The sequence below is a fragment of the Ischnura elegans genome, chromosome X, assembly GCF_921293095.1.
Source record: "Ischnura elegans chromosome X, ioIscEleg1.1, whole genome shotgun sequence".
NCBI classification, from domain to species: Eukaryota; Metazoa; Arthropoda; class Insecta; order Odonata; family Coenagrionidae; genus Ischnura; species Ischnura elegans.
Window position 1 is genome coordinate 92,742,747 of NC_060259.1, and position 27,148 is coordinate 92,769,894.

The window sequence follows — 27,148 nt, forward strand, 5'->3', positions numbered from 1 at the left end:
CTATATCAATATCAAAGGAAATTAATGAGATATATTTTAAGCCTGCATGGTATTGTGCTGTCACTCAAGTTCCATTGTTCCATATTCTTCAAGCAGTGGAATCAGAGGTGATGAAACAGATTCTCTCTTCTGATTGCAGATTCCAATAATTGCATTATTCTTTTTAAAAATAGTACACATTTTATTTTTGCTGTCTCAACTACCCACAGATTTTTTCCCCACTTGATCACAAGCATATTTAACAGGTTGTATATTTAGGGACCTGGAAATCCTGAAAAGTTCCAAGTACTAGAAACTAGGGATGAGTCGATTCCACTTTTTTTCGATTCCGATTCCAATTTCGATTCCTTCAAATCGATTCCCGATTCTCGATTCAGATTCCATCGATTCTTACTCCTTATAGCAGGTGGGATTTTGATTTATCTGTGGTATTGCTGTCATTAAAATTTAAGAATCGAATGGAATAGAATAACTAGGGATGGAGAGATCCAGGATTTTTGGAGCCAGATCTTTCGAATCGGATATTTTCGATTCCAAATGCATTTTCGAATTCCTGCCATTAAACAAAGTCATTATTCAAGTTTATTGTGGGTACATACTATCAATGGAATGCTTTTTAGATTTTCATACACATTTTTATATTTTTATAAATTAAAAATTATTTTATGGGCTTTCAAGTTGTTTTTTAAAAACATCTTTATATACTCAGGGCCTAAACTGTTACGCTTGGGTTTGGAAATGAAAATAGGAAAAATCTTAGGATGAACCACTGACCAGTAGCGTAGCGAGAGGACCCCCCAAAATATAAAAACACAATTACTTTCCTTCATAAAAGGAAACAAAATATTAAAAATCATGAATTTACAAAAATGAATCTCTGAAAAATGAGGTTTTTTCTATTATGAAGGGCGTTAAAATTAGTTGAAAACCTCTCCTTTGTACCCTGTTGTTTAAAAATTTTCCCCCCTGGTTTTGGACCCCCCCTTAACAAAATTCCTGGCTACCCCCCTGCTATCGACTGAATTCAAATTTTCCTCACACGCGTTTCCCCCGAATTTTACTTTCTCATCGCATACGGACTTGTGTTTAATCCGAAAATGCTTTAGTATGGTGAGGTGGATTTAGCACATCCTCGCAATAATTTACGCCATAGTGCACGCACACTGCATTCATTGGTTCTCCTGTTAATGGAAATGTTTATACACAATGAAAGACATTTTTATTGGTGCATCATTAAATTAAATTGCAACTGCGCAATCAGCAACACAATTAAAAGTATTTAAAATGGTAATAACGTCACGTGTGACGAGGTGCTCAACCGCTCAGCATGAGGAAGGAGTGAGCAGCAAAAGCGTGTAAAGGAGAGGTGGAGGGGAAGGAGCAGTGGCGTAGCCAGGAATTTCAATTGGGGGGGGGGATCCAAAACCAGGGGGGAAAATTGTTGAAAAAACCGGGCACTAAATAATGGGTTTTAAACTAATTTTAACACTTTCCCAGAAAGTCACTCTCCTAGCATTTGCAGTCTAGAAACGGAGAATTGAAGCAGGTAGGCCAAAAAAGGTCAGTTGGTGAGACGAGGTAGGGATGAAACACGCTTCAATTGTTTTCGTGTGATTTGATATTTTCCTTAGAAGACAATGATTTTTGGTCCGTGTGATTTCGGATGCGAAAAAAAAACAACAGAGGCACGGGCTGATGGACGGCCGAGGGTGGTTTTCTGAAATCTGCGACATAGTTACTTTTGAAATGCTGAAAATCCTGGCCACGGCTGAAATTCTACTTGCAACCTCTGCGAGAGCTTTCAAACAAAACAGTTCATGAGTAGGACAAGAATCGCATGCGACGGCGCATTCGAAGAGAGAATCGGAAATCTTTCCACTCTTACGGTGCGTTACATTCACTGAAGCTATTATTTAAAATTTCCGATCCAGATCCGATGTCTTCCGCGACTTTGGATCCGATGAAGGGCAATATCCGCGGGTATTTGGATCCGAGGTATCCGATCCGACCATCCCTAAAAATAACAATAGCCGCGGTGGCTAAACAATAATGTAGCGTTCATGGCGTCGATACATACTAGAGCAGCCTGGCGGGTGCGCGGTGGCGGCCGAACGCAACCTGTCGAGTCCGCCCGGAGGCCGCGGCGGCTTATGCCAAGCAAGTATAAACTTCCTCAAGGGTTGCATTGATGAAACTGGGCTATACAAACGCGAATGTCTATTTTTTTTATTATTGACGCAGGCGCGTGTTAGTCTAAAAAAGTTACGTATATAAAAAAACCGCTCTCAGCGCGTATTCATAAGAAACTTTTTTCACAGAAAAACTCGCTCTCTACACGTTTTTATTATCATCAGACTTCAAATATCATTCGAAAATAAAAAAATATATTTCGATCTATTATACTTTAAAATTGGTGGTCCAGATGAATTCTCCGAATGTGATTCATAATCGTAACAATTTGATTTGCCGTGACCAGCGGTTAATAAAAGAACGGAAAACGCATGCGTTGCTTCCCGATCCCGTGGTTTCCAATTTTTTTTCTCTGAGAGTTGCTCATGAACACGAGGTATTTCAGGGTTCGTCGGTTTTTCGCTCTTGCCGACATTTTCATGTTTCCGAGGCCGCTTAGGTATGTTCGTCGCAGCACCCGCGTGCGGGGCGTATCCTCCGCGCGGGCAAGGCTGACACCGCGGCCGCTTAGGTGTGTGGCAGCATTTATGCCCCAAACTTATAGTCTATGCTCAAAACATTTATCTTCCTGGAATTGATGGAGTCGGAATCGACTTTAGGCGATCGATTCTCGATTCCGATTCCGTGCCCGAGAATCGGTGGAATCGAGAATCGACATTTGGAATCGACTCACCCCTACTAGAAACTTAAAAATGCAATCAGGTAAATTTCTCTAAATTCCAATAAACCCAGGAATTTTTGCTTCAAACAGTTTTCACAAGAAAAGAACAAGGGGCTAGTACCTTTGTTCTCAATATTTTTGGCCTAATGCTTCAGCCTTTTTGCTCTTGTTGTTATGGGAAGGAGAAATTGACTGCGACAGTGAATTCAACCTGAGTATGAAATGTAGGACTTACATACAATTGCTATTACAAGTGCCACACAAAGCTGTGATTAACATAACTATTGAAACACAACAGTAATATTATCCACATTTAGTATAAATTGGGTTAAATGTCATAGTTCTATTTTTTGCTGTTATGTTAGGTGAGTTCTGTGGCGGGTGGTGGCATAACCATCACTGGCACAGAGGTTATGGGGTGCTAACAGCCACTTGTGGTGCTGTTTAGGCATGGTTTTGATAATTATACTCTTTGAGCTTGTAAAATACATTGATGTTGGCCACTAAAGCATTTGATGTCGATTAAGTTATCAATTGCAAGACGTGTAAGTGATAGCTCATCTGTAGTACAAAGAAATTCAATAGGAAAACTCATGAGGTTAAATTCCAACCTTGTCAACAGAGGATGCCAGCTTCAATACTGTATCAAATGAAACAGCACATGCAAGCTGGTTCCAGAAGGTGTGCACATGTTGTTGATGTCCCTGGACAGTCCCAGAAAGTGCACACATACCGAAAGCTACCATGTTTATCTGAATATAGTCCCCCTTATTTTCCAACTATGCCCATGGTAAAAGTAAAGTAGGAACTATATTCAAATACATTTTTTTTTAAGTTTTCCCAAAACTGGAGCCTCAAAATTGGAGGGCTACTATATTGGGAGAAATATGGTATTTACAGGTAACTTTAGTTGATGAATATTTATTTCAGTCAAATTTAATGTACATGAGAGTTAATTTCTGGGAAGGCAGGTCATATAATATTGATAACATCACAAATCACAAAAACTATCTGCACAGTTGCTTTTACAGATTTATTCACGCAGTCACCTCTCCAAACTTTCAATTTTTATCCCTTAGATTTTGAACGTTTCATTTGGATTTACTAATACCTACATCAATGATTATATGCACCTGTATTTGGCTAATAATGTGATCATAGTGCCTTAGATTATGCCTACCTTCTTTTTCAAAATGAGACCTCACCTTTTTCCTACTTGATAAGTATATCCAATATGAGTCTCAACATGTGAATGAATTATCAAAGCTAATTCTAGGTCATTTTAAAGGTCCTAGGCTAAACAGTGAAGGGACCTCTCTGGTATTAAAATCGAGTTTTTAAAAGTTAAGCCCCTTGCATTTGGTCATTAGGCAGCATACATTGACCAATTTTTATGCCATGCTAGACTTAAATATACCTAAGGATGAAGTTCGCCATGAAAAAATATCTGATTCAGTCAGGATTCGAACCCAGATGTCCTAATTGCTGATCAGGCGTGTTAGCCAGTTACACCACCAAGCCATTTTCTTAGAGCCAACTTTGGGGTGGGTTTTACCGAACAAGGTGTTGATGTCACAAGTCCACACTGTGGCAAACGTAGTGGTGGTCGTGCTTTCACAGCCACTGTTGGACTGAAAGATGTAAAGGCCGTTTTACACGGTAGACGGAATTGCGCAGTCTGACGTACGTGCGAAGGCGCAATCAAAATTGCGTCGTGTAAAGTGGTGAATTGCTCGAACACATGCGAGAATGCGTGGATGCGAGACGGCAAAATAGCCCCTGTTCTAATTTCGTTCATGCATTCGCGCAATTCTACGCCATTTTAGAAATTAATGCAGCTCTAACCTGCGCAATTCCGTGCCCCGTGTAAAACGGCCTTAAGACTTGCTTCATTTTATCATGCTTTCACAAATAATCACAAAAAGTGTTAAAATGTTGCTGAAGATGTTAGAAGTTGGAGGAAATGAGATTTTATTGTATCAAATTACCGTATTTCTCCAGATATAGTCCCCCTCTGAAAATAGTCTACCCCCGTAATTTTGAGGCTTCAGTTTAGAGAAAATTTTTAAAAATAATTTTGAATAAAGTCCACCCCTTTACTTTTCCATGGGCATTTAAAAAAAAAGGGGGACTATATTCAGATAAATATGGCATTTGAAACACAAAATTTACATCGACATAACAACATGAAATATTATTTTAAATGACAAAATTACTGTTACCATTCCCACTTGTGTTTATTTCTTTTTTTCTTTGCTTTAATTTGAGTGACGTATGCTTTTTCCCTTTAAAATTTGCTTTCGTTCATTTTCAATAACTCAGGATTTATGCATATTTTACTGTAATCATTGGGTGATTTGAAGAACAGTGTCGAAAAATCTGTTAATCTCTTGATTTGTTTTATCAATAGATCCTCTGCCTAGTTCGAGTGGGAAAAAAGCAGTGAAGAAACTGTCAGACTTTCTTAAGAATTCAGAAGAAGAACATCTGCAAGAGTGTAATGCTAGAATGCAGAGAATGCTGGAAGAACTGCTGACCAAAAACATGTATTTGCAAAGGGATATGGAGCAGATGTCTAAAGAGTTTGAGAAGCTAAAGCAAGGTGAAAAATTGGAGTAGTATTGCTGTCTGAATTTTTCCTCTGAATTCCATGTGGTCAGTCGTGAGTGGGGAATGTGGAGTGAGGGCAAGAGGCAGTTGCCTATGGCTTTCGAGGGGCCCTAAGGTTATTAGCCACTCTTCTTTTCTTGCAACTCTCCCTTTTTCACTCTTCACATTGCTTGCACCCCAGCTGTGTTCATCCAGCTCTGCCAGTAATTAATTACCATTTCATCGAAGAGTTATTATTTTACTTTAGCGGGTGAATAGTATTGTTCCATAACTTGACCAATTATCTAGCTCTCACAATGCCAACTTTATTTTAATATTTAATTTCTTGTAATTATGTGCGTGAAAAACAAATAAATAATATTTTTGATGTATGTCGTTCTTTTAATGTTGCTACAACGCTAGGGATGGTTGAATGGGATACCTCGTATGCAAATATCTGCAGATATTAATTTTATTTATTTATTTATTTTGAGGAGTTGCTCACATACAGCATTTCTGCCAATTTATAGTGACGCAGTGACAAACATAAAATATTAACATAAAAATACCCTTACCCTCATATTACCCTTCATCGGATACTTCTGATCCAAATTCGCTGAAGGCATCACATCTGAATTAGAAATTTTAAATTTATGCTTCAGTGAATATATTTCCTCTAATTTTATCCTCTCTTCGCATGCACCGTTGCTTGTTGCACTCATGAACCATTTTTTCAAAAGCTAGTAGGGGTTAAAAAGTAGGGGTTATGCAATAGAATTTCAGTTGTGGAGAATTCTATGGCAAATTACAACAGGCACATAGTAAGACTCTTCCCAAGACATTGAACAGCCATGGGGAGAATCTCAAGGCCATAGGACAATAACCACGTCAAAAGTAACTATGTCGCAGATTTAAAAAAATACCCTCGGCCCTCCATCAGCCTCTGATATGTTTTCTCCTTTCCGAGACCACACAGCTCATAAATCATCATCTTCAAAGGAAATTATCAAATTACACTAAAACAAAGAAATGTGTTTCATCCCTACCCCATCTCAACCACTGACCTTTTTCGGCCTACCTGCTTCAATTCTCCGTTTCTGGAGAACAAAATGCTAGGTAAGTGACTTACTGGACCCGAAGATGTCTCGATGGTTTTTGGCAATTGGATGACTTGAATGAGATTAAAAAAAGAATGAGACCAAATGCATCGCATTCCTAACATATTTAGATTTTTTAAAGCCCAAATTGATTGAAGCCAAGATATTTTAGTTACAAACAAGACTATACAGTGGAACCCCGATTTATTGTTCCCGCATTCATCGTTTTCCCGCATTCATCGTTTTCCCGCATTCATCGTTCGCCGCTCCTGGTCCCAAATTAAGTTCCATAAAGACAATGTAATTTTTTCCCGCATCTATCGTTCCCCGAAGTATCGTTTTCCCGCATTTATCGTTTGACGATCGCGGTCCCGTCGTATAATTTTCCCGCATCTATCGTTTGACGAAAATGAGACGAAGTGTTTACAACGTGTTGTTTACGGCTAATAACGACAGACACAAAGTTTGAATCTTCCCCAGGAGATTGAAATACGATAGGGAGAAGCTGAGTGCCGTGGGATAGTTACATTATCGCATATCCCAAGATCCGGTATCCCCCTCCATTCAGCACTCGCCTCTCCCCGTCTGAAGCTTTCCTCTTCTCCGAAATAAAAAAAAAGGTCCCAGCTCGAGCAGGGATCGTATTACGAAGACCTTAGCTTGGAAAGAAAATATCAAGTTACTCGAGAACAAAGGAAACCTTTTTCACGCTTCCCCCTTTCTCGACCACTGACTTTTTTTTAGCTGACTCGCTACAAAGATCCCCACCTCTGGAGGTCAACTGCTGCATGAATCACCGATTAGCTCAAAAGGTGTGTAGAAATGAATTTCGGCAATTGGTATTATACTTTTATTATATTGAGATATTAGTGATGTACACGTAATTCAGTAAAGATTGATACCAAACATGACGTATTTCTAACGTTATTTAAGCATTTTAAGCAAGGAAAGAGTTGGAGTAATACGATGGTGATTTCTGGCGAATAACGATATCCTCGCAGCTGATAGAGAGCTTCACGGCAGTTGATGCGATTTTTTTCGAAAACAGGGCGTCTGGTTACAATTTACGAGTTATGCTACAAGTTTCACTTGTCTGAGTTGCTAACGAAGCGATGTCTTCTCTGGATATTTTGTTTCTCTCGACTAGCAATCTGAATTCATCTGCTCATCTAGAACTACGCTACTTATAGTTAGAAATGAGTGGGTAAGTTGCCTTCTCTATAGGATAAAAAATTTCATTGCGCAGTCATATGGTCATGCTTCACCCTCTGCAGTAAGTTCTGCCTATGCCGTACGCGATAGCATTAGTGCCGAACTTCACCTCGCACGAGTGGTTCCGTACTTTCCGGGGTGGGTTGACTTAAAACTAGCGAGTGTTTTCCGCGTGGGTTCAATGGAGTCCGGTTTCATTTTTATTAGTTTTATTCTTATTCTTGGCCTTCTTGATCCATTTCATAACCAATCACTGCGACGGCGAAATCAGTTGTTTGAGGCATAACACGAACATTTCTCTAGTAAATACGTGTACTTGAAATGGCATTTGATGGATAAGAATTTTTACATCAGACAGAAATGCATAATAGCCGTGAAAATTCCGAGTGGAGTGCAAACATTTTTTTAGCAAGGCGGCTTGTTTCTATAGGATTTTAGAAAGAGAGATAAGTCGAATCAACAATATGACCTAAGTGTTTCGATAGTGTAATAATATTCCTGTAATCAGCTGAAATCTCGTTTGAATCCATTGATGAATGTCATAATTCGCAAAAATCCAGCTGATCCTGGGACATAGGCAACCCGGACAACCATCCCCGCATTGATCGTTTTCCCGCATTCATCGTTCTTTTCATCCATCCCCCTGAAAAACGACAGATCGAGGTTCCACTGTACTAATATTCAAACATTGTCCAAACAGCACGATTTTCAAAGGAACAGGCTTGGCATCCTTAACGTCAAACAAGAAGATACGACCTGGGATCGCCAACTGCACATATCACATAGGTCATCTGGCTTCGCTTTGAAAGCAATGACGTCACAAAATAGCAAGATATGACATGATCGTCTTTGACTACCTCATTTGTAGCCCTTGTCGCTTGAAAGACAGAGGGAGCGTGCTCCTTCCCCTCCACCTAACTTTTAAATGCTTCTGCTGCCCACCCCTTACTCTCGCTGAGCAGTTGTCTTGTTCTGTTCCCACTCCTCATCGCACGTGACGTTTATGTTGTTCTAAGCATTGTTAATTGTCTTGCAGATTGCACAATTGCAATTTAGTTTAATCATATACCAATAAAAATGTCTTTCATAGCGTGGAAACATCTTATTGTCATAAAGAGAATTATGTGCTTGCACTGTGACATGAAACTATCTCGAGGAAGTGCAAAATCCACCTCACCGCAACTGCAGCATTTGCAGGTGAAACACAACTCAGTATGAAATGAAAAAGTGACGAAATTCAGAGGAATCTTATGTGAGGAATATTAAAATTCAGTCAATGGTTTATCTGTAGATTGAAACCTATTTTCATTTCCAAATGTAAGCATGACAGGTTAGATCCTGAGTGTGTAAAGATATTAGTATTTTTTTAAATAACGTGAACGCTTATAAAAATTATTTTTAATCAGTAAAAATATTAAATGTGTATGAAAATCTAAATAGCCTGCCTTTGATTGCACATAGCCAGAAGAAACGTGACTAATTACTTATTTGTATAGCAGGCAATTGAAAATGCATTTGAATCCAAAAATATCCGAGGATTCAGCACCTGAAATCAAGTATCAGATCCGGGTCAAAAAAAATCCTGAATCCGTCCATCCCCATGTGACACAGTTGGGATTTTTTCTAAGGCTTCTTGATATTAAATTTTTTATGTAGGTAATAATAATGTCAATGTCTAGTAATCACTTGAGGCTAATAATCAAGTAATTTTAAAGTGATAGACATTAATTATAGCTTCAATTTAAATTTTGAAATTAGTTATGACATCACCCATTCCTAAATATATTGTTCTAAAGTTATCATTTAGTGACGGTTATTGCTAATTATTAGGAATACACTTCATTGGAGCTTTGTGAGTCATTTTTCGATATTCAAGCAAGAAACAAATGCTGCTAGAGTCCTCATTTCAATCTTCGAATAAAGGGCATAGTTATGAATCCTTGGCAATCACTCCAATGGGCCCTCCACTACCATGCAGGTGCAATCCAGGACAAACAATACACTAGCTTCATGCTGAGAAAAGCCGAACTAAATCCCAAAAATTAGATGTGACTACTTGTATCAATAGCCATGGTATTTTATGGATTTCAAATTACATCCAGCGTGAAATCGTGGTGCCCTTGGTGCCTTATGTTAAGAGCAGTCTAATGCTGATCCCAGGTTTCTCTTCACCTTTCCTCACTTATCTCTCCGTGATGGCTCGTCAGTCACTTTCTCCAAGTATCATGCCACCAAGAGAACGTCGATCAAAAAACCAGAGTAATCACCATGTGATGAGGATTTTGATAAAAGCTATGGATAGCTGCTAATTGGTGTATTCTAAAAAGTTTAAATTATGGTGGAAGAGGTTAGATTTCTCTGGTCCCACCTAAGCCTTTTGTCATGGAAGGTTCAAGTGTCGTGATTACGAGGTCATGGTAAGTAGGAACCAGCTGACTGGGGTGGCCTCAGCAACCAAGAAATTGCATTGGTTTAAGTAAAACCATAAAAATAAGTAAAATTCCTGATATTAATTATAGAATGTTGATCATGAAACCACAGAAATTGCCATTTAATTACGACAGTGATTATAGTTGTACATAATTTGCTCCTATGTTGCATGCTCTAAAAAGTAGATCATCGTAAGTTCTAAAATATTAGTACATACAAATTGTAGTGAGGAATGATGTGGTTTGGGTAGGTGGTGATCGGCTGACTACTGGATGGCTTTGGTGTAAACATGACCAACCAGAAAAACTAATTGGAGGAATTTGAGGGCAGGAAATTATTCTTAACACAAAGAATGAAATCATTTCTGGTAACAGTACTAATTGGAAATTTCCTCTAAGTTGATCTTGTGATTCAGTAAGCAAGGTAAGTTTCAGTCAGATGAGATATTTTGTTCAATACATAGGTATGTCCACGCAATAAAATGAGAGTATCATTATTTTTGGAGATGGTCATTAGAAAGATGGCTTTCATCTTCCTACCTCATCGGCAGCTTAAATATATCCCAATCAATGGGAAATCTTTAACAAAGTGATGATGTTATGCATGGTTCACTACAAACCACATGGCAAAGAATTCTTACATGTACCTAGTTCCTAGATTCCAAATTACAAGCATGCATGATGCAAAAATGGTAGTGAGTTGTTCAAGACAATATTTGTATCGAAATATGCTCATGTACCCTAAATTTTGCCAATGCCAATGTCATGAAGACCTTTTCCTATTGAAATTTTCCTGCATTCCCTTAAGACTGTGATTTTCTCACCCCCAGACAAGCTCTTTTCTAGCGAATATGTTGTGTTGGGGTGAGGCGTGCATAGGTAAATGAACCCCCCTGAGACTCGGGGTGGGAGTGCGGCGTGGTAACATTGAGGCTGCCGGCAGAGTTGAGAGTGGTGCCCTACTCCAGGCCTGAGTGGTTCATTTTTTTTATCCAGGACTGTACAGTGCCCAACTGTGCTCTTACATAATTGACACACTAAGAAATGGACATTAATTCCGAGCTGTGATATAATCCAAAAAAATAAATGGAATAAGAGAAGTAATACCCATGTGGAATTTGCACTGTGTATCAAGCACATATTGTGCATACATTGGTCTAAATACAATATGTAAATAAAGCATTTTTTTAAGTCATGCCTGTGGCTCAATCCCATGTACACCAATGTGTTGCTGTGCCACCAATTGGCAGTCCCTTACTGCTGCATCAGCTAATTGGTGTGACTGCCACCAATCAAGTTCCAGTAGTATGATCTCTATGGACAGAGCACTTACATTTGAAACTCTGCATTCCATCTAGTACAAGCTAGCAGTAGAAATTATGAGACATCCATCTGAGGGTATAAACACCAAGAAATCAACCAAAAGTATCTGGCAGTATTTCTCTATGTATCAGGTGTAGAAGTATGAAACCAGAATTTCCCAATAGATGGCGCTCACTATCATTTTAAAGACCATAAGACTGCTTTTGCAGTGCCAGTGGCACAGCAAGGGGGGTTTTGAGGGATAAAACCCCCCCAGAGCTCAGAGAAATTTTTAAGTTTAATCCATTTTACTTAATTGGATTGATATTACTAATAGAATAGTGTAAGGATAAATAAAATATCCTTCAGAAAGCCGTAAACCTCACCATTTTGAACCATTTATCTTAAATTTCCGCAATTTATTAATCTCGCACCTACCGCTTATCCTGGTGGGTATTCTATACCCCCATACACCCTGGTGTTAGTTGCACCTAGACCCCCCCCAGCCTTAATTCCTAGCTGCACCCCAGTGCAGCGCCACCTTCTTCCTAGCAACTTATTTAGTTTCTCAATATGCAATAGCATAAGTTTTATACAGCAGTATATTTTCTTATAACCTCAAACATGTCAAGTTTTGTGCCTATGAACTATGATTTGTGGACAGCATTGGTTTTCTGCTATCATTTCAAGAAAAATGCAGTAGAATTGAATAGGATGCCAGTCGAAGCATAAAATGAACATGCTCCTGGCAACACTCAGTGCTTAAGAGAGGTTTAAAAAATGTTAAAGTGGTGATTTTGATGTGAGAAACAAGGACTGTGGGAAACCACCGAAAAAGTTTGAAGACGAGGACTTGCAGGCCTTATTGGATGAAGACAACACTCGGACTCAACAAGAATTTGCTGAAAAATTTAACATAATGCAGAAAGCAAATTCATTTATCCATCGAATAGTGACCGGTGATGGAAAGTGGATATATTTTCAGAATCTTAGGCATTATAAATCATGGGAGAATCCAGGCGAACCATCAACATCCACTGCATAACAAAACCATTTAGAAATAAGACAATACTCCATATTTGGTGGGATTAAAAGGGTGTAATATCCTGTGAGCTACTAACACCTGGTTAAACCGTTTACACTTATCGCTGACAACAAAAAATGATTTGAGTCAAACAATACATGAAAAACGACTGGAATAAGCAAACAGGCAACATAAATCATTATGCTTCATGACAATGCCACCACACACGCAGCAAAACAGGTCACAACACAATCAAGGCATTCAATTGGGAAATAGGAGGGTATGCAGCTTATTTTCCATACCTGGCTCCATCTGATTAGTATCTGCTCCCATCATTGGGACACACACTCGACAAACAGTGCGTAGATTTCTATGAAAATGTACGAGAATAGCTCGACAGCTGGTATTTTTTTGGTGTGGCATTCATAATCTGATGAAGAGGTGGAAAAAATGCATAGATTCCAATGGAGATTATTTTGAATAAAATATTTTTTTATAATTTTCAAATAACAGATGTGTAGTCTTTACAAAAAATTCCAGTTTCATACTTCTACACCTGGTACTTTTCAGCTTCTCCTACATCCGTTGAAACTGTTATTACCTTCCAAAAACTTGTAATGAAACACTATTCATTGGCAATATTCTCCACTTAGCTGTTTACAATTATTAGCTTCATACAAGATTTTCAATAAATTTTGCAGCAGGGAAATGAAGGTGAGATAAACTGCCAACTTTTAATATTAAATCAAATATAACCAGGGGTTTATAAGTTTTATGTCTTTCAGTAAAATTTATTTCAATAGTAATATCGTACACATTTTCTGTCATAAATGTTGTATAAAACAGCATCTACTTTGTTCAATTCTTATAACTATGTCATTAAATTAATATATATTAAGATTTAAGGTAAAATATTCAACTGTCTCCATAATAGGATTGCAGACAACATAAATATTTTAAGTTTTACTAGTTTCTGAGAATAGAAACTAGATTTATAGCATGCCAAAACAGAAAATTAGTTCTGTTGATACATGAGAATAGAAACAACTTCATGATTTCTTTCTAAAATATATATTAGGAGAAATAGGTATGTCAGAGATTTCAGGCAGACATAGGAAAAGGAAGAATGAGAAAAGAACCAATAAATAAAGAGTGGCATTGGAGCATTCAGAGAGACATTGTACATAATCCAGTCATAAAATATTTCATAAGCAAATGACTTAGATAGATCGAGTATGAAATAAGAATCAGAAACAAGAAATGTGAGTTATTCATAATGAATCTACTAACTTATTATTTTGTTGATTAACATCAGTCATCTTTTCGTTATTTCACATCATAAAGTAAGACAAAGCAAAGTGGGTACAAATAATACACTCTTAATGCACAATTAGCAATCAATACATATAATTAACATAAGTTATGACTAATTCAGTCACATAAACAATGCAAAATGAGGGTTTCAAGAGCTTAAATGGAAAGAAGAACTAAAACATGTCCTTATAAATTTAAATGCATGCCTCAGAAGAAGTACTGCCTCGACTTGCAACTGATCAGCACTTCACAGAAGCTCATTCATTCACAAAAACTATCAAATCCATGAGCATCAAACGGTGAGTTTGTGTAAATAAAGGATTTTTGATTTCATTCAATCACCGTCCATTTCTTACAATGGTGGTCAGGAATAATGTTCACTTCTGGATAAGTAGGTAAGGACATAATCCTAAAATACTGGTTCATTTCAGCATCATCAGAAGTAGCAATAAGCAATAAATGGAGGACACAAATGCATTGAGATTCAAATACATTTTATCCCTGGGAATGTTCCTGCTTGTACACAGCATGGTAGGCATTTCTGATGAGAGCGTATGGGAAGCATGACTCGAGCAAGTCCATTGTTAGGAAAGGAGACTCCTGAACAATCTGCGTACAGAAAATGAAACTTCAATAAGTCACATGGAAGACACTATGTATATGCATAAAATAAAGTTATTTACAAATAAACCTTCACCTCTTCTTGACTTTCAAAGATAATATTTATCTTACGATTAAAATATTTTTGTGATTTCAAAGTTGGGGAAATTAGCATGAAAAATCTGTTAACTGGATACAAGGAAAACCATTGTGAATGTATAGGGATGGAGCCACTAACAATCATTTCCACATCTACATAAAACCCCAAAAGCTGCCTCAATGAAGCGGTGTAGTAAGGACATCAGAGGTTAAAAAATAAAAAGGAAATTCTCTAACGGCGTTCCACCTAGCAGTTATTGAAGTCTTTTATATTTTGGGAAAAAATGAATTCCCATACCAACCATGCTCAGCAAAATATCTCTCTTCATTTATCACATCTGTCAGACTTGGAAATGCAGTGGGGTTCTGATAGGATGTTCTCTGTGTCGCTCTTAAATACACATATCTCTACTCAATTGCTCAAGCAATCTAAGCCTAGTGCACAGCCAATGACTCCCAGCCTAGTTTGTTTAACACCTGTCTAACGCTTTCTGAATGCCCCTGGCAATTTTTGACGAATCGTGTAGCTTTCGTTATAAGTTCATGTATCAATTCGTACTGCTCCAGATCCCATATGCTTGTGGAATATTCAAGGTGTGGCCAGACAAGTACAAAATAGCACCTATCTCTTACTTTCTCACCCTGAGATCCTCCCACAACAAGCTTGATGAATCCTAGCTTCTTCTGGGCTCTGCCACTAATTTTTATCATGTAAGTTCCCCACAATAGGTTAGAGCCATGAGGGAAGGGTCAGGAAGGAAAGATGGATTGACTTGGGAAACACATCAATACAAGGCAATCAATGAAAGACAAAAAGGGGAGCAAAGCTTATTTTCACATCTGATAGACACTTAAAGTGCCCTCCACGGAGCATCATGCATGGACATCAGGATGTCAACACATTGAAATTCCCCAACAATCACCAACATTCACTGACAAAGTATTTCCTTAAAAGAATAACCCATGGTTATTTTAATATTTCTTCAGTTATTTGAACAATATGTGACACATATAAAGAAATCATGCCCATTGCAGCACCCTATTTAAGAGTTTAGAAATGTTAACAGAACCATGTGCAAATAAAATTGATTGTTTGAGGCGTAACTTGGTGAAAGCGATTCATAATTAAATTAAAAAAGAAGAACTTTGTGCTTTCACATAAATATTTATTCACGGCCATGGTTTCAACGTTAGACGTCATCATCAGGTGAACTCTACAGAGGTCCATCACATCCTTTTACACCAGGCTAGGAGGGGGAGGGAGGAAGGTAATTAGGTTGAACGGATTGGTCAACAGAGAAGAGGGAGGGTGAAAGAACTAGGTCAAACGGTAGAAAAAAGTTAGGGGGAGGAGGCTCCCTTAGGGAGGGCATGTCAGGTGGAGGGGGGGTGGTTCAGGTGAAAGAGAGGCCGAAGAGTTTGTCATGTCATTAGCCCAGGAATTTAGGAGTGGGAGGCTTAAAAGAGGGGAGTGTTAGTCATACAAAAATTCGTTTACAATGTTGTCATTGGAACGTACGTGCTGCGAAATTTCCATTTGTTCCAAAGCGTCTAATCTAGGTCCTTTAGGTTCATAATGAAGCACTTCAAAAACAAAATCACTTTGATGATTGTTATCTAACAAATGTATAGCAAATTGTGAAGTAGTCTTTTTATTTCTCTTCGGCCTCTCTTTCACCTGAACTCCATTCCATTCCATTCGGAATTCCATATGCAAGATACTAAGACAATATAATAACTTCCCCCCTACTGTAAAGAGTATTGAAAATCAGGAAGTTTTTAAAAAGGCTGTCTCATCATGCCAAGTACAAAAGTGTTCAATAATTGGCAGAGATGTATGCCACCATGGCTGGCATTATGACACACTAAAGAAATTCATACTCATCATCTGAATTCCTACTGGTGGACGTTTAACATTTCTTATGCCTGAGGTCATTATCCTATATGTATATATTTATATATGTAGGCACAGGACTATTTCTTCCATCAAAATGGTTGTTCTTTGAATCGCCAATTAATTCTGGCTTAAGATGCTTCACATTTGATACCCTATTAACCCATTTCATATTAACCAGGAAAAACTTGCCAAAAATAAGAAAATCTGTTTTTGTGGACACTTTGGCTGATTACTTCAAAATTATAACTGCCGTTTGCAATTGAAGAAATTGCATATTGATAACCATTTAACATGGACGAATATTTGCTGGTAAATACATACTATGTTTTTATCTTCCATAGTCAATTCACTAGAAATAAATTAACATAAAATTTTTATAAAAAAACTTTTCACCTCCTTCCCCAAAAAATAAAAAAATGGAGGAAATTCTGGTTTTCACAAACACTCCCACAACCGAGAAGGATGTTCACTACCATTGCTTCTTGGGGAGAGGGAAGAATCAACCCTTATTTGGTGCGTCTCTGCCTTCTGTGAATACCCAGACTCTGGAGTAACAACCCTTCCTATTAAACATAAATGGGCCTAGCCTAACTAATTTCTGGTAAGCAAACCCACTCCATTAAATAATAGAATTTTCATCTGTCCTATCCCCATTTTGTTGCAGATCAGGTACTTTGTTAAATTACTGCAAAAATTTTACACCCAGGAGAAATATCTAATGTGTACCCTGATTTTCCACCTCCTTCCTTGTAAAAATATTCTAAATATATATGTTCGTTCTGGTTTCCCCAGTTGAACGCCACTAATGCCAAAAATATGCTTGATATTACGATGCTTATGGATTCTTCGGATAGGGGAAGAACAGAAGTTCAACTTAAAGTACTTTTCATCCCTACAGAATGGTAGAAATTTTATCGAAAATAACGGGAAAAAAATATTTCAGTCTTTAATGAGTGCCCGCAAATCGAGTCTCTCATATGTATAAGGAAGAAAGAACTTTCTCAGGATTTCCCCTGACAAGGCATCAAATTCCCAGATCTGACTTTGCATTTCCCCTGGCTCCCTTACAGGTGGTCACCCTGGTCATGGGGCGACCTCAGAAACAACCTCCACTACTGCCATGATTAGAAACCGGATCCATAACTGGGAAATCCATGGCTTCAAGTAGCAGGTAAACTTTAAGTGAATCCACCTTCATTTTCACTAGGCACAAAAATTGCAAAAATAAAATTGCAAAGACCCTTAACACCAATTATGTACTACAATTATTAGAGATCGATGGAAAATGTTATTGCCATTTCAAAGTTTGGCAACAAAGGGAATAAACACCTTATATGTTTTGAGGTAAACTGCAAGGAAATAAGAACCATCTGATCAACTATCCTCTCACCTGATCGAGCAAAAGATACACAGACTCCCGGTTCTTGATTGCCTCCTTGTCTGCCTCCTGACCAAGCCTCAGCAGGCTGGATGATGCAAGCTGTGAGGATGAATAGGAGAATGAGATATAAATATTGGGGTGGACATGAAATAAAGGGAGAGTGAATAATAAAACAGAAAATCAAATACGAAAGATAATGCTGCAACTCACCGCAAGGAATTCTTTCATTCTGTCCTCAATATCGCCTTGCCCACAAATGGTGAACAGAGCTCCAAAAATGTTGTTCACAGCTGATGCCATACAGTGTATATTATTGGCATGTCCCTCCAATGATGCTCGATAGAACGAGTTCTCATTTCGTGCCAACTTGGGGATGGAAACGGCAACAAAGACCATCAGCAAACAGGCAAGAAGGTGCTCATCTTCATCTGTTTCTGTACAATTAATACCAAATGGAGATCAAAACAAGCGAAAAGTTATTTTTAACCATGTCCAAAAAGTGACTAAGTTCTCTCACCATTTTTCTGATTCTTGAGAGCAGCAACCAGAGTTGGGTCCACCTTACAGCTCAATCCAGCAGCAGAGGCCATCTCACAAACAACCTTATCATTTAAAATGACAAAAACCATCAGTCTCACTTATAACATACCATGGCAATTCTAACTACAAAACTAATGACATTACAGAGCAATACTAGCATCATTTCTTAGATGCACTAAATACTACCTGCCTAATAACTACTACAGCCCATTAGAAACCTTTCTCTTTTTTACCAACAGATATGTACAAAACTAGCATCATGTGTTGAAGATATAGACAGTTTGGACAGTTTTCAAACTTAAATTAACAAGCACAAGCAGACCAAAGTCTAAAAGAAAAAAGTAAGGTGCAAATAGGTAACATACATTTACTGCTGTGAAATAAGCCATGCTATCACATAAACTTTTTCACATGAGATCCCTCAATACATTTTCCACATGATTCCCTGAGCATAAATGGTGTATCATTTGCAGGATTCTCAAATGTATTCAATGCAATTGGATATCGAATAAATAATACATCGAATTCTCTAGTATTTCTTTCTTTGTTTAGCCATCATAATTTCTCATTGATTAACAGATAGCAATCAGCTATTAGATGTAAATTACATAGTCACACAGTTCAAGTACCATAAACATCAGGTTTTTAAATTATTCTAAGGGCAAAAGGCTGGTTTATAGAACAAATTGGCAATAAATAGTGTGTGCTTTGGGACTTGGTGTGAGATTCTAGGGCCGATCCATATTTCAATGGCCACAGCATTCATACAGAAAATATTAGATGTTGAACCTGATGAAATAAGTGCAAAAATGAGGGTGAATGGTTTTGGCTGATTTGAAATTAATGTGGAAATCAGTATGACACTATGGAATGCGTAATGTCATATTCAATTTTTTTCATGCGCTTTGAAACCATGTTTTGCTGCTTCTAACCATGAGTCATGAAAGAAGACACCTTGCAACCAAAAGTAATGCGGACATAAGATGGAATTGAGAAGTGAGGAAAGAAGAGACAAAATGCAACTACGAGACAGCTCAACTCAATTTCAATGTGCGGCAGCAAGCTTCTATAGTTCTATAATAATAATTTATTCTCCAGTGACCACACAAGTAGGTATAAGATTCGTCATAGCACAATAATATACATAAAATCAGGAAAATAAAACAAAAATAGTCACAATACGTATACATTAGGATGATGATTGCGGAGATACATTATACAATTCCAGTTTCATTGATGTTCCCAAAATATCCATTAAATGAATAGTAGCCCTAATGATCTAATAATTATTTTATAATAAATGGATTCCTTGCATATAAGATAAATATTTTGATGATCAAATGCACGTCAGATTAAACAGATTAAAAGTCTAAAAGAAAAAAGTATGGTGCAAACAGGTAACATACATTAACTGCTGTGAAATTAAGCCATGCTATCCAATAAACTTATTCATGTGAGATTCCTCAAAACATTTTGCGCATGATTCCCTGAGCATAAATGAAATATTCTGAAGAAGAATGATAGATGTTGTACAGTCTATGCTAATTTTTTCTATGAGCAAACAGCAAAGCTGTGAAGCTAATCCTTTTGTAAATCCTAATTTATAATTATCGCTAATTTCATCTATTAACTAAAGGGCCTAAAGTCTCCAATCCTCTTTTTAATTTTATCCTCAAATTTCTTAGATAATTGTTTAGAAGTAAATATTTAATAGGTAAGAATATTTAAAATATTTTCATTCACAGTAAAAATAGAGTTGGGACTGGGATGAAAGAATCTAATGGATTTGAGTTTCAACTGAATAAAATAAAATTTGATAAAGATTCGACCTAATAAAAGATTTGATTAAATCAATGGATTAAAAATTCTAATAAGAGTTTCCAAGTACTGCCTACAGATTAGAGCCGGAGAATGCTGCAGTGGTCCAAATGTTGATAATTTTCGATGTTGCAATTTTGTGTAAAATACCTATTGAGGCATCTAGAAAACCATCACCAAATATTTTTAACGGGCCTTATGTAATTTTCAATTTTGCCATACCAATGTAAAGACATCTGTTTCATCTTCTGAAGACACGTCGCACCTTAACAACAACCAGTCCCCATTTGATTTTGGAAATCATTACTCCATATCAGTTCCAAGCACTGAACTCATCAGTGGTTCCAAAGCAAATATTTCTCTCCAAGAGAACTAACTATGCATTATAGTTTTCTTTGCTATCAATAGTTTCCAGCTACCACCACTGCTGTGCTAACTAAGCACTTTGCACCTGGACTTATAATGCCAGCGCCTCCTGCATTTGGATTTTTAGAGAATATAAATATGTATAGAGCTTGTGAATACCAAGGTAAAAAGTTGAATTGGCTCTATTCTGCAAATATACTTTTTCACGAAAAGAAATATCATCAGTTTCCCATGAGATTTAGTGCTATTTTTAAGTTAAAAGTTGCAATAGAAAGGTAGTGATTCATGATATTTGCAGCAGTTCCATATCCCAGTGCATTGGTTAATAAACAACCAGCGCCCCAAGGAACACATACAGCTACATTTGCTTCAATCCTGTGAAGCTGCAAAATTGTGAGAGTTATCTGAAGAAGCAAAAAAATAAGGGGACTATTCTGCACCTCATGAATTTGATACTTCACTCACTGGATCTGCTAATTCTCTTGACAAAAAGTAAGTTGAAGCATACTTAAAAGAAGCTCTATTGCCTCCTGACACATCAATGGAATGGATGGCGGGAAAACTTGTAAAAATTACCCCAATTTGAAATATTTTACAACGAAGTTCTTCCGCATTCAGCTACAGGATTTTCTGAAAGAGCATTCAGTAGCCCCAAGGAATTTTGTTGATAAAAAAAGATATCAATCATATCATGACAAAGTGAAAATGCTGCATTTTCTAAACTAAGACTTTTAATGTTTTCATTGTGCTTACAATTATATTTTTGTAAATTTATTTGTGATATAATTTTAAATTTCGGTACTCATCCTTAGTATAATTACCATTCCATGTATTTAAATATTTGAATGTATTAGTATTTGAGCTAGTAATGTTTTAATTGAACTTGCATTTTAATTAAAGAAAAATGAAAATGTCCATTGAAATATAACCCATGCTTTCTATGCTAGCAAAAACTTTTTCATTTGCTTTCACGTTTTCATTGACTTTGAAATTTTTGAAATAAAACATTAAAAAGTGATTTTCTTTTGAAATTACCATCCTTTTTATCAGCACTGAAACATGTCCTTGACTCGAGATGGGACTACATGGCCATTATGAATGTATTAGTTATTTTAAGAAAAAAGATTAAGATTCAATGGGATGTAATTAAAGAATGTATTACATTCACTAATTCCTTAATTAAAATTTGCTATTGCTTAATTAAAATTTGCTAAGAGGAAGATTTGAATTTTATGAAAATAAGAAGGATTAAGATTTGGGATTCAAGATTCCGATTCATGAAAAACAGGTTTAGGATTTAATCCAATTTTGGATTTGTCCTATCAAAATTATGTATCAAATGTAAATAAAATTCTAATGTAAATAAATTATATATCTAACTCTCCTCACAAAGTTAAAATATGAAGGATATACTTTGAATTGACTGAAATATACTATTATTGTTTGCAGTGGAAACAGAAAATAATGAGGAGTGAATGAATGGTGTTCTAAATCGCAAATACCTGATTTCTTTACCTAACTCCCAACTAAAACCTATCAACCTGATTAGAAAACTTCCAACCGAAGGCTGAAACTTGATGAAATGACTACAGAAAACTTATGAACTGTACGGCTAGTCAAACAAAAAGCACCGGTAAAACGAGCTAGGAATAAAAGCCCTAATTACGGAATAGTTCAAAGTGATAAACAATTTCACAGCTTTTTAAATCATACAGTATTTACACAACATTTATCCTTAACAAAAATATTGATCATTCCTTTAATGAATCCATGCTTGGCATTTAATTAATATTGACACCAGGAAGATTTATTTATGAAGGAAAGAAAAAGAAGTTCTCAAAATACCAACATAGATAATTATACCATAAAATCAGACAAGAGAAACTCACTGAAAACTTTCAGGGTTACAGAATTAAGATGTTTTCCCCAATGACCTAATGCGTACAAGTACAATCTAAATGATTCCAATAAAAATCACCGTTATTGGTCAACAATGCTAAGAGTAATTTGATGCAGCTCTATCAGCTACCACTTTCTCTAAAAAAACTATTCTCCTCTCTTTAATATTTGTATGATGGCTTATTCAAAAACAGTATAAATAGATGACAACTTCCAGAATCTCAAAGAAATCATTGACCTCAATCTTTATTTCTTTGGTGTACAACTTTCTTATTAGAATATTTCTCACTTAATAGTTTGACTACTATCCCCACTGGGATGGAATTGATCAACTGATGGTCTCCATCCTCTATCCCAACACAGAATCTTCAAACAAGAAGACATACACGATTGTTCAATTGAATCTCCTACATTGCTAACTGACCTTCAATCTCATATAATTCCATCACGGAATCGATGATTTTTAGACACTGATACATAGCTGGTCCCAATTTATAGTTTCATCAATAAATCACACCCAAAATTCCCCTGCACCCATTTATTTCACTTTCACAGCAGTCATCATCATCTGGCTAAGATAAGTAACATCAAAAATGCTGATCCAAGATATAGCATAAAAGCATTCTTGAAAACTTCAAACAAAATAATCACAAAACATTACATTATTATACACAGTGTTACAGCCCTACATTCACATACCTTCTGGTGTTTCAATGATGGTGTAGCATGAAATTGAAGAAAACTACAATTATTATGCCAATCCCCTGAGAGAAAACACTAATTGTAAAGCAAAAAATGGAGTCACCAGACTCTTCTTCATGAAATAGTCCCCAACTTGAGTACAAAATTTGGCTGTTTTATTCAAGCTCAAGAATTACGAAAATAAAAAAAGAAGGAGATTTCAAAGGGAACAACCTATTAGCCTGCTATTTCATCAAGATCAAATTGAGTGCAAACCGGACTTCAGATAAAGGAATCTCAATGGCAGACATCCACACAGACTGCCTGCAGAGCTCCTCAATTACATTCATTGAGCCCGTAGCTTTGAAAGAGCAAAATGTCAATGAACAATAGACATTTTCCTTTCAACCATAGCCCTCATGCTCCAATTTATTTTAACTACCTCAACCTCCTAAAACAGACGAGTTTAGCATAAAGACTGGGTAGGGTGCTTGAATTATGACAGCATTAAGATTATGAACTTAAATTCCTCCTACAAACCAGCAAAACTAATGCCATCACCATGGCATATACACTTCAAAACCTTTCACAATAGGTTAAGGGCATAAAAATCTGGAGGTATGCCAATGATCAGACTCGTCGTGAGAAACTGGAGGCCCATTCAGTGGTGCATTCATATGGGGGTGCGTGCCCCCCATTGTGGCCCCCCCCTGCATTGCCTTACATTGCAGAACCACAATTTTTACTTTTCTTTATCATAAGATGGCAATGTCTTGTATGTGTGTACACTCAGTTTAAATAAGGCCGGTATCGTCAGTCGCTTCTTTAGCCATCCTTCGTCTTCCTCCGCTCCTGAAGGATAGATTTCAGTTTGAGAGACGTCCGAAGGTCTTCTTCACCGCACTTTGCTGGTGAAGGACTCCTCGTCAGCGTAGGTTGGTCTGGCCCAGCCTTCACATCCACTTCACAACCATTTCATCACTTTAAAGATTTTTAAACAGGCCTTACATAAAAGATAGGGTGGTAGAAATGATTTTGTTTTTATTATTTGTGATGGTGATAACGTTTTAATTTTGTTTACGTTCATTTTTCTGTTTATTTCTGCTTTACATTGCAATGTTATCCGTAAGCCGGTTCATCAAAGACAATGATTGAACAGCGAATTATCATGGATATTAAAGCTGTTAGGAGATGTTTGTGTATTTCGACACATAAAAACCTTAATTAGAGGTATTCCTGAGGTATAATCATTCGCGATCATGTTGAATGACGTGATAAAAGTCGTCATACTAGACCCAATACATGCTAAGGATATAACCTAGCATGTTAAAATCATCTCTACATCGATGTAAAAAGCCTACAAATAAAGTTTTCTTGCGCATCTGCACTATAGATACTGATATAGAGTAACTACGTAATGCAATTGTGTGCATCAAGTATTCCTCTTAAGCTTACAAAGGGAAAGTTTAGTCACATCTTATTCACATTTCAACGCAAAGGTTGATTATTTACATTGATAAAATATTAGTGTGTTTTAATATATAGTTAAAATATTTATATAAGATATTTTATATAAGGAGTTATTTGTATAAGATAAAATATTAGTGTATTTTTGATATAATTTATCTAACTGGTTTGGTAATTGTTACTAAATTTTTCAATGAGCCATATGACGTCCGAAAAGTTTGATAAATTTCATCAGAATTCGATAGTTCTAACAAAACCTTTTTTCCGCGTACGATTAAGTTTTTTTGCCAACGTTTCGGTTTATTTTAAAACCTTCATCAGGGCTATGAATGAAAAAATGAGACGACAATAATATACAATATTGATACATACATGAAGGTTACAAAACACTTGTTTTACAATATTACAAAAAAAAATGAGAAAGGAATGCGCAAGAATTTTGACATTAAAAAATGAGAAAGGAATACACAAGGGTTTTGACATTAAAAAAATTTAAAAAATATTTTTTTTAATGTCAAAATTCTTGAGCATTCCTGTCTCATTTTTTAATTATATTGTTGTATAAAAGCTTTTTTGTAACATTTATTTATGTATCAATATTGTAAATTATTGTTCTCTCATTTTTTCATTCATAGCCCTGATGAAGGCTTTAAAATAAAACAACACGTTGGCAAACAACTTTTTGCATTATATAACCTATACCCCAGGAATTATTTAATCATCATGTTGGCTTACGTTAATGCTGGATTGTTTAGGTGTACGTTTCGACTACTAAAGACTATAGTTGATATTTACTAATCATCTAACTGAGGAAACTTGTTGCTTTTTTCCCACGCTTCGGTCTGTTGTATATTTGAAGTATGAATTATCTATGAATTTTCGGTGAATTTAATTTTTGATTCCAATGCATACTGTCACTGCGTCCGTTTTCTTATTTTCTTGAATATCCCTATGTTTGGTTACCAAATTAAACAGAAAAACTCTTTCCGCGTTAACCATTCGCTCCATTTCGGCATATTTTGTGACCCATGTGACGCTAGGTGAGTTATGCTTTGTCTTTGTTTGACTGGATGAACGGATCTCAGAACCGGACGTTCCATGAGCGACGAAAATGATCCAAAAGACCAGCTTAAGTCGGAAGATAAAGAAGAGCTTCACTGAGGATCGTCTCTCGAACGTAATCGCGTCCTTCGCGAAGGAGGCCGCCGAAGGAATCCTAGGTGAAGACGAGATCTGAAGGAGCGACTGACGATGTGGGCCTAAAACTTTGCACATGACTTGATTTAAGTTTCATTATAATAAAAGTGAATGTAGCACAAGGTATCTTTTGTGCCCCCCCTTGAATTCTTTCTGTATCCGCTACTGGGACCATTGCCGATTCTAATGCAAAGAAAGCTTTATCAAATAAACATGAATACAAATTCCATAGAAGAGGAATACATAGTGAAGTTACACAAATTATAAAGGACTGTACTAAAAAATTTTCCCGATATTACATCAATGGCATTCTAGGTTGTTTCTGCCCAATATGGATATTACATTAATAATAATTAATGTGGGGAGGAATCCAAAAGAAACTTATTGATGACTATAACAACTTATTTTTTGTATAATTGAATTAATGTGCAAGGAAATGCAAAATGTTTAAATGATGTAAAGACCACAACTGCAGACGGATAAAATTGCTCTTAATTAAGGATTCCTTAGTAGGATACACTGAATTATAAGTTTTGCAAGACAAGTATAGTAATGTGGATCCAAGATTTGAGGAGTAAGCATGCAGAGTTGATGATACTAATTTCACTTTGTTTGCTGAGATGGTATGCAAATGAATCCCACATGCATTCTTCTAGGGATTGCATCAAAGATGTATTCAACATCAAATGGAAAATTGTGATTCATGCATTCCATTTTATTCATTTTGATCTCAAAAAGAAACAATGAGTGACATAAAAGTGTTAGTGGTCTGCAGTTCACTGCATTACTCTTTCCAGAAACAGATATGAATGGAGAAATGAACAAGGAACACCTCCCTTCAAATTGATTTAAAAAAATTAATACTTGGAACATTGATAGTAAATTCTTAAGTTTTTCTTTCTTGATTCCTGTCCCAAATGTCAGACTTTCTTTTCCATTCTGTACCATCCTGGAACTGAAAATGCCATTTTTGGTAATCCCTAATATTCTCTCACTCTGTCTAAAGACCATTTTCAAGATGACCGACTTCTACTGCATGTCAAATCGTAGAGCTTTACGCAGAGGGAAAAAATTATAACTGTTTAAAACTAAAAGATATGAAGGCGACCAGATTCAAATATTGCTCATTCAATCAGACCACCTCATTGACAATATGATAGATTAATAATGGCAGACACTACTTGGAAAATAGATTTAGGCTCACCGAGACAGGAGAAATTAGTCAAGCATCTATAAATGTAAACCACCACTGTGGCACATACATGCACTGAGCTAGTCAATTTCCCACAGAAGGTGTAAATATAGTTCAATATTTAACTGCACTGTAATCTTCAAATGATAGGAAAAATAAACAAATATTCAATAGGGTCTGACTAATATTCCAT

General features: G+C 36.6%; 2 protein-coding genes across 6 annotated transcripts in view; one reads left to right on the top strand and one right to left on the bottom strand.

Annotated features, from left to right (window-relative positions):
* LOC124170785 (GRIP1-associated protein 1-like) overlaps positions 1 to 5,832 on the top strand; it is a 28,917-nt gene extending 23,085 nt beyond the window's left edge. For both annotated transcript variants that reach the window (XM_046549746.1, XM_046549747.1), the window contains exon 13: positions 5,262 to 5,832. In XM_046549746.1, the coding sequence (XP_046405702.1) occupies positions 5,262 to 5,470 (209 nt within the window). In that variant the 3' untranslated portion in view covers positions 5,471 to 5,832. The remainder of the gene's footprint in view (positions 1 to 5,261) is intronic.
* A 7,434-nt stretch (positions 5,833 to 13,266) lies between these two features.
* The window catches only part of LOC124170592 (membrane-associated protein Hem), a 50,040-nt gene continuing 36,158 nt past the window's right edge, over positions 13,267 to 27,148 (bottom strand). For 2 of the 4 annotated variants that reach the window (XM_046549402.1, XM_046549400.1), the window contains 4 exons: positions 18,313 to 18,397; positions 18,006 to 18,229; positions 17,805 to 17,894; positions 13,267 to 14,427 (listed from right to left, as the gene is read on the bottom strand). In XM_046549402.1, coding sequence (XP_046405358.1) covers positions 14,314 to 14,427; positions 17,805 to 17,894; positions 18,006 to 18,229; positions 18,313 to 18,397 — 513 coding nt within the window. In that variant the 3' untranslated portion in view covers positions 13,267 to 14,313. Of the gene's footprint in view, positions 14,428 to 17,804; positions 17,895 to 18,005; positions 18,230 to 18,312; positions 18,401 to 27,148 lie in introns of all 4 variants that reach the window. The other 2 variants (XM_046549401.1, XM_046549399.1) reach the window with 2 other exon arrangements.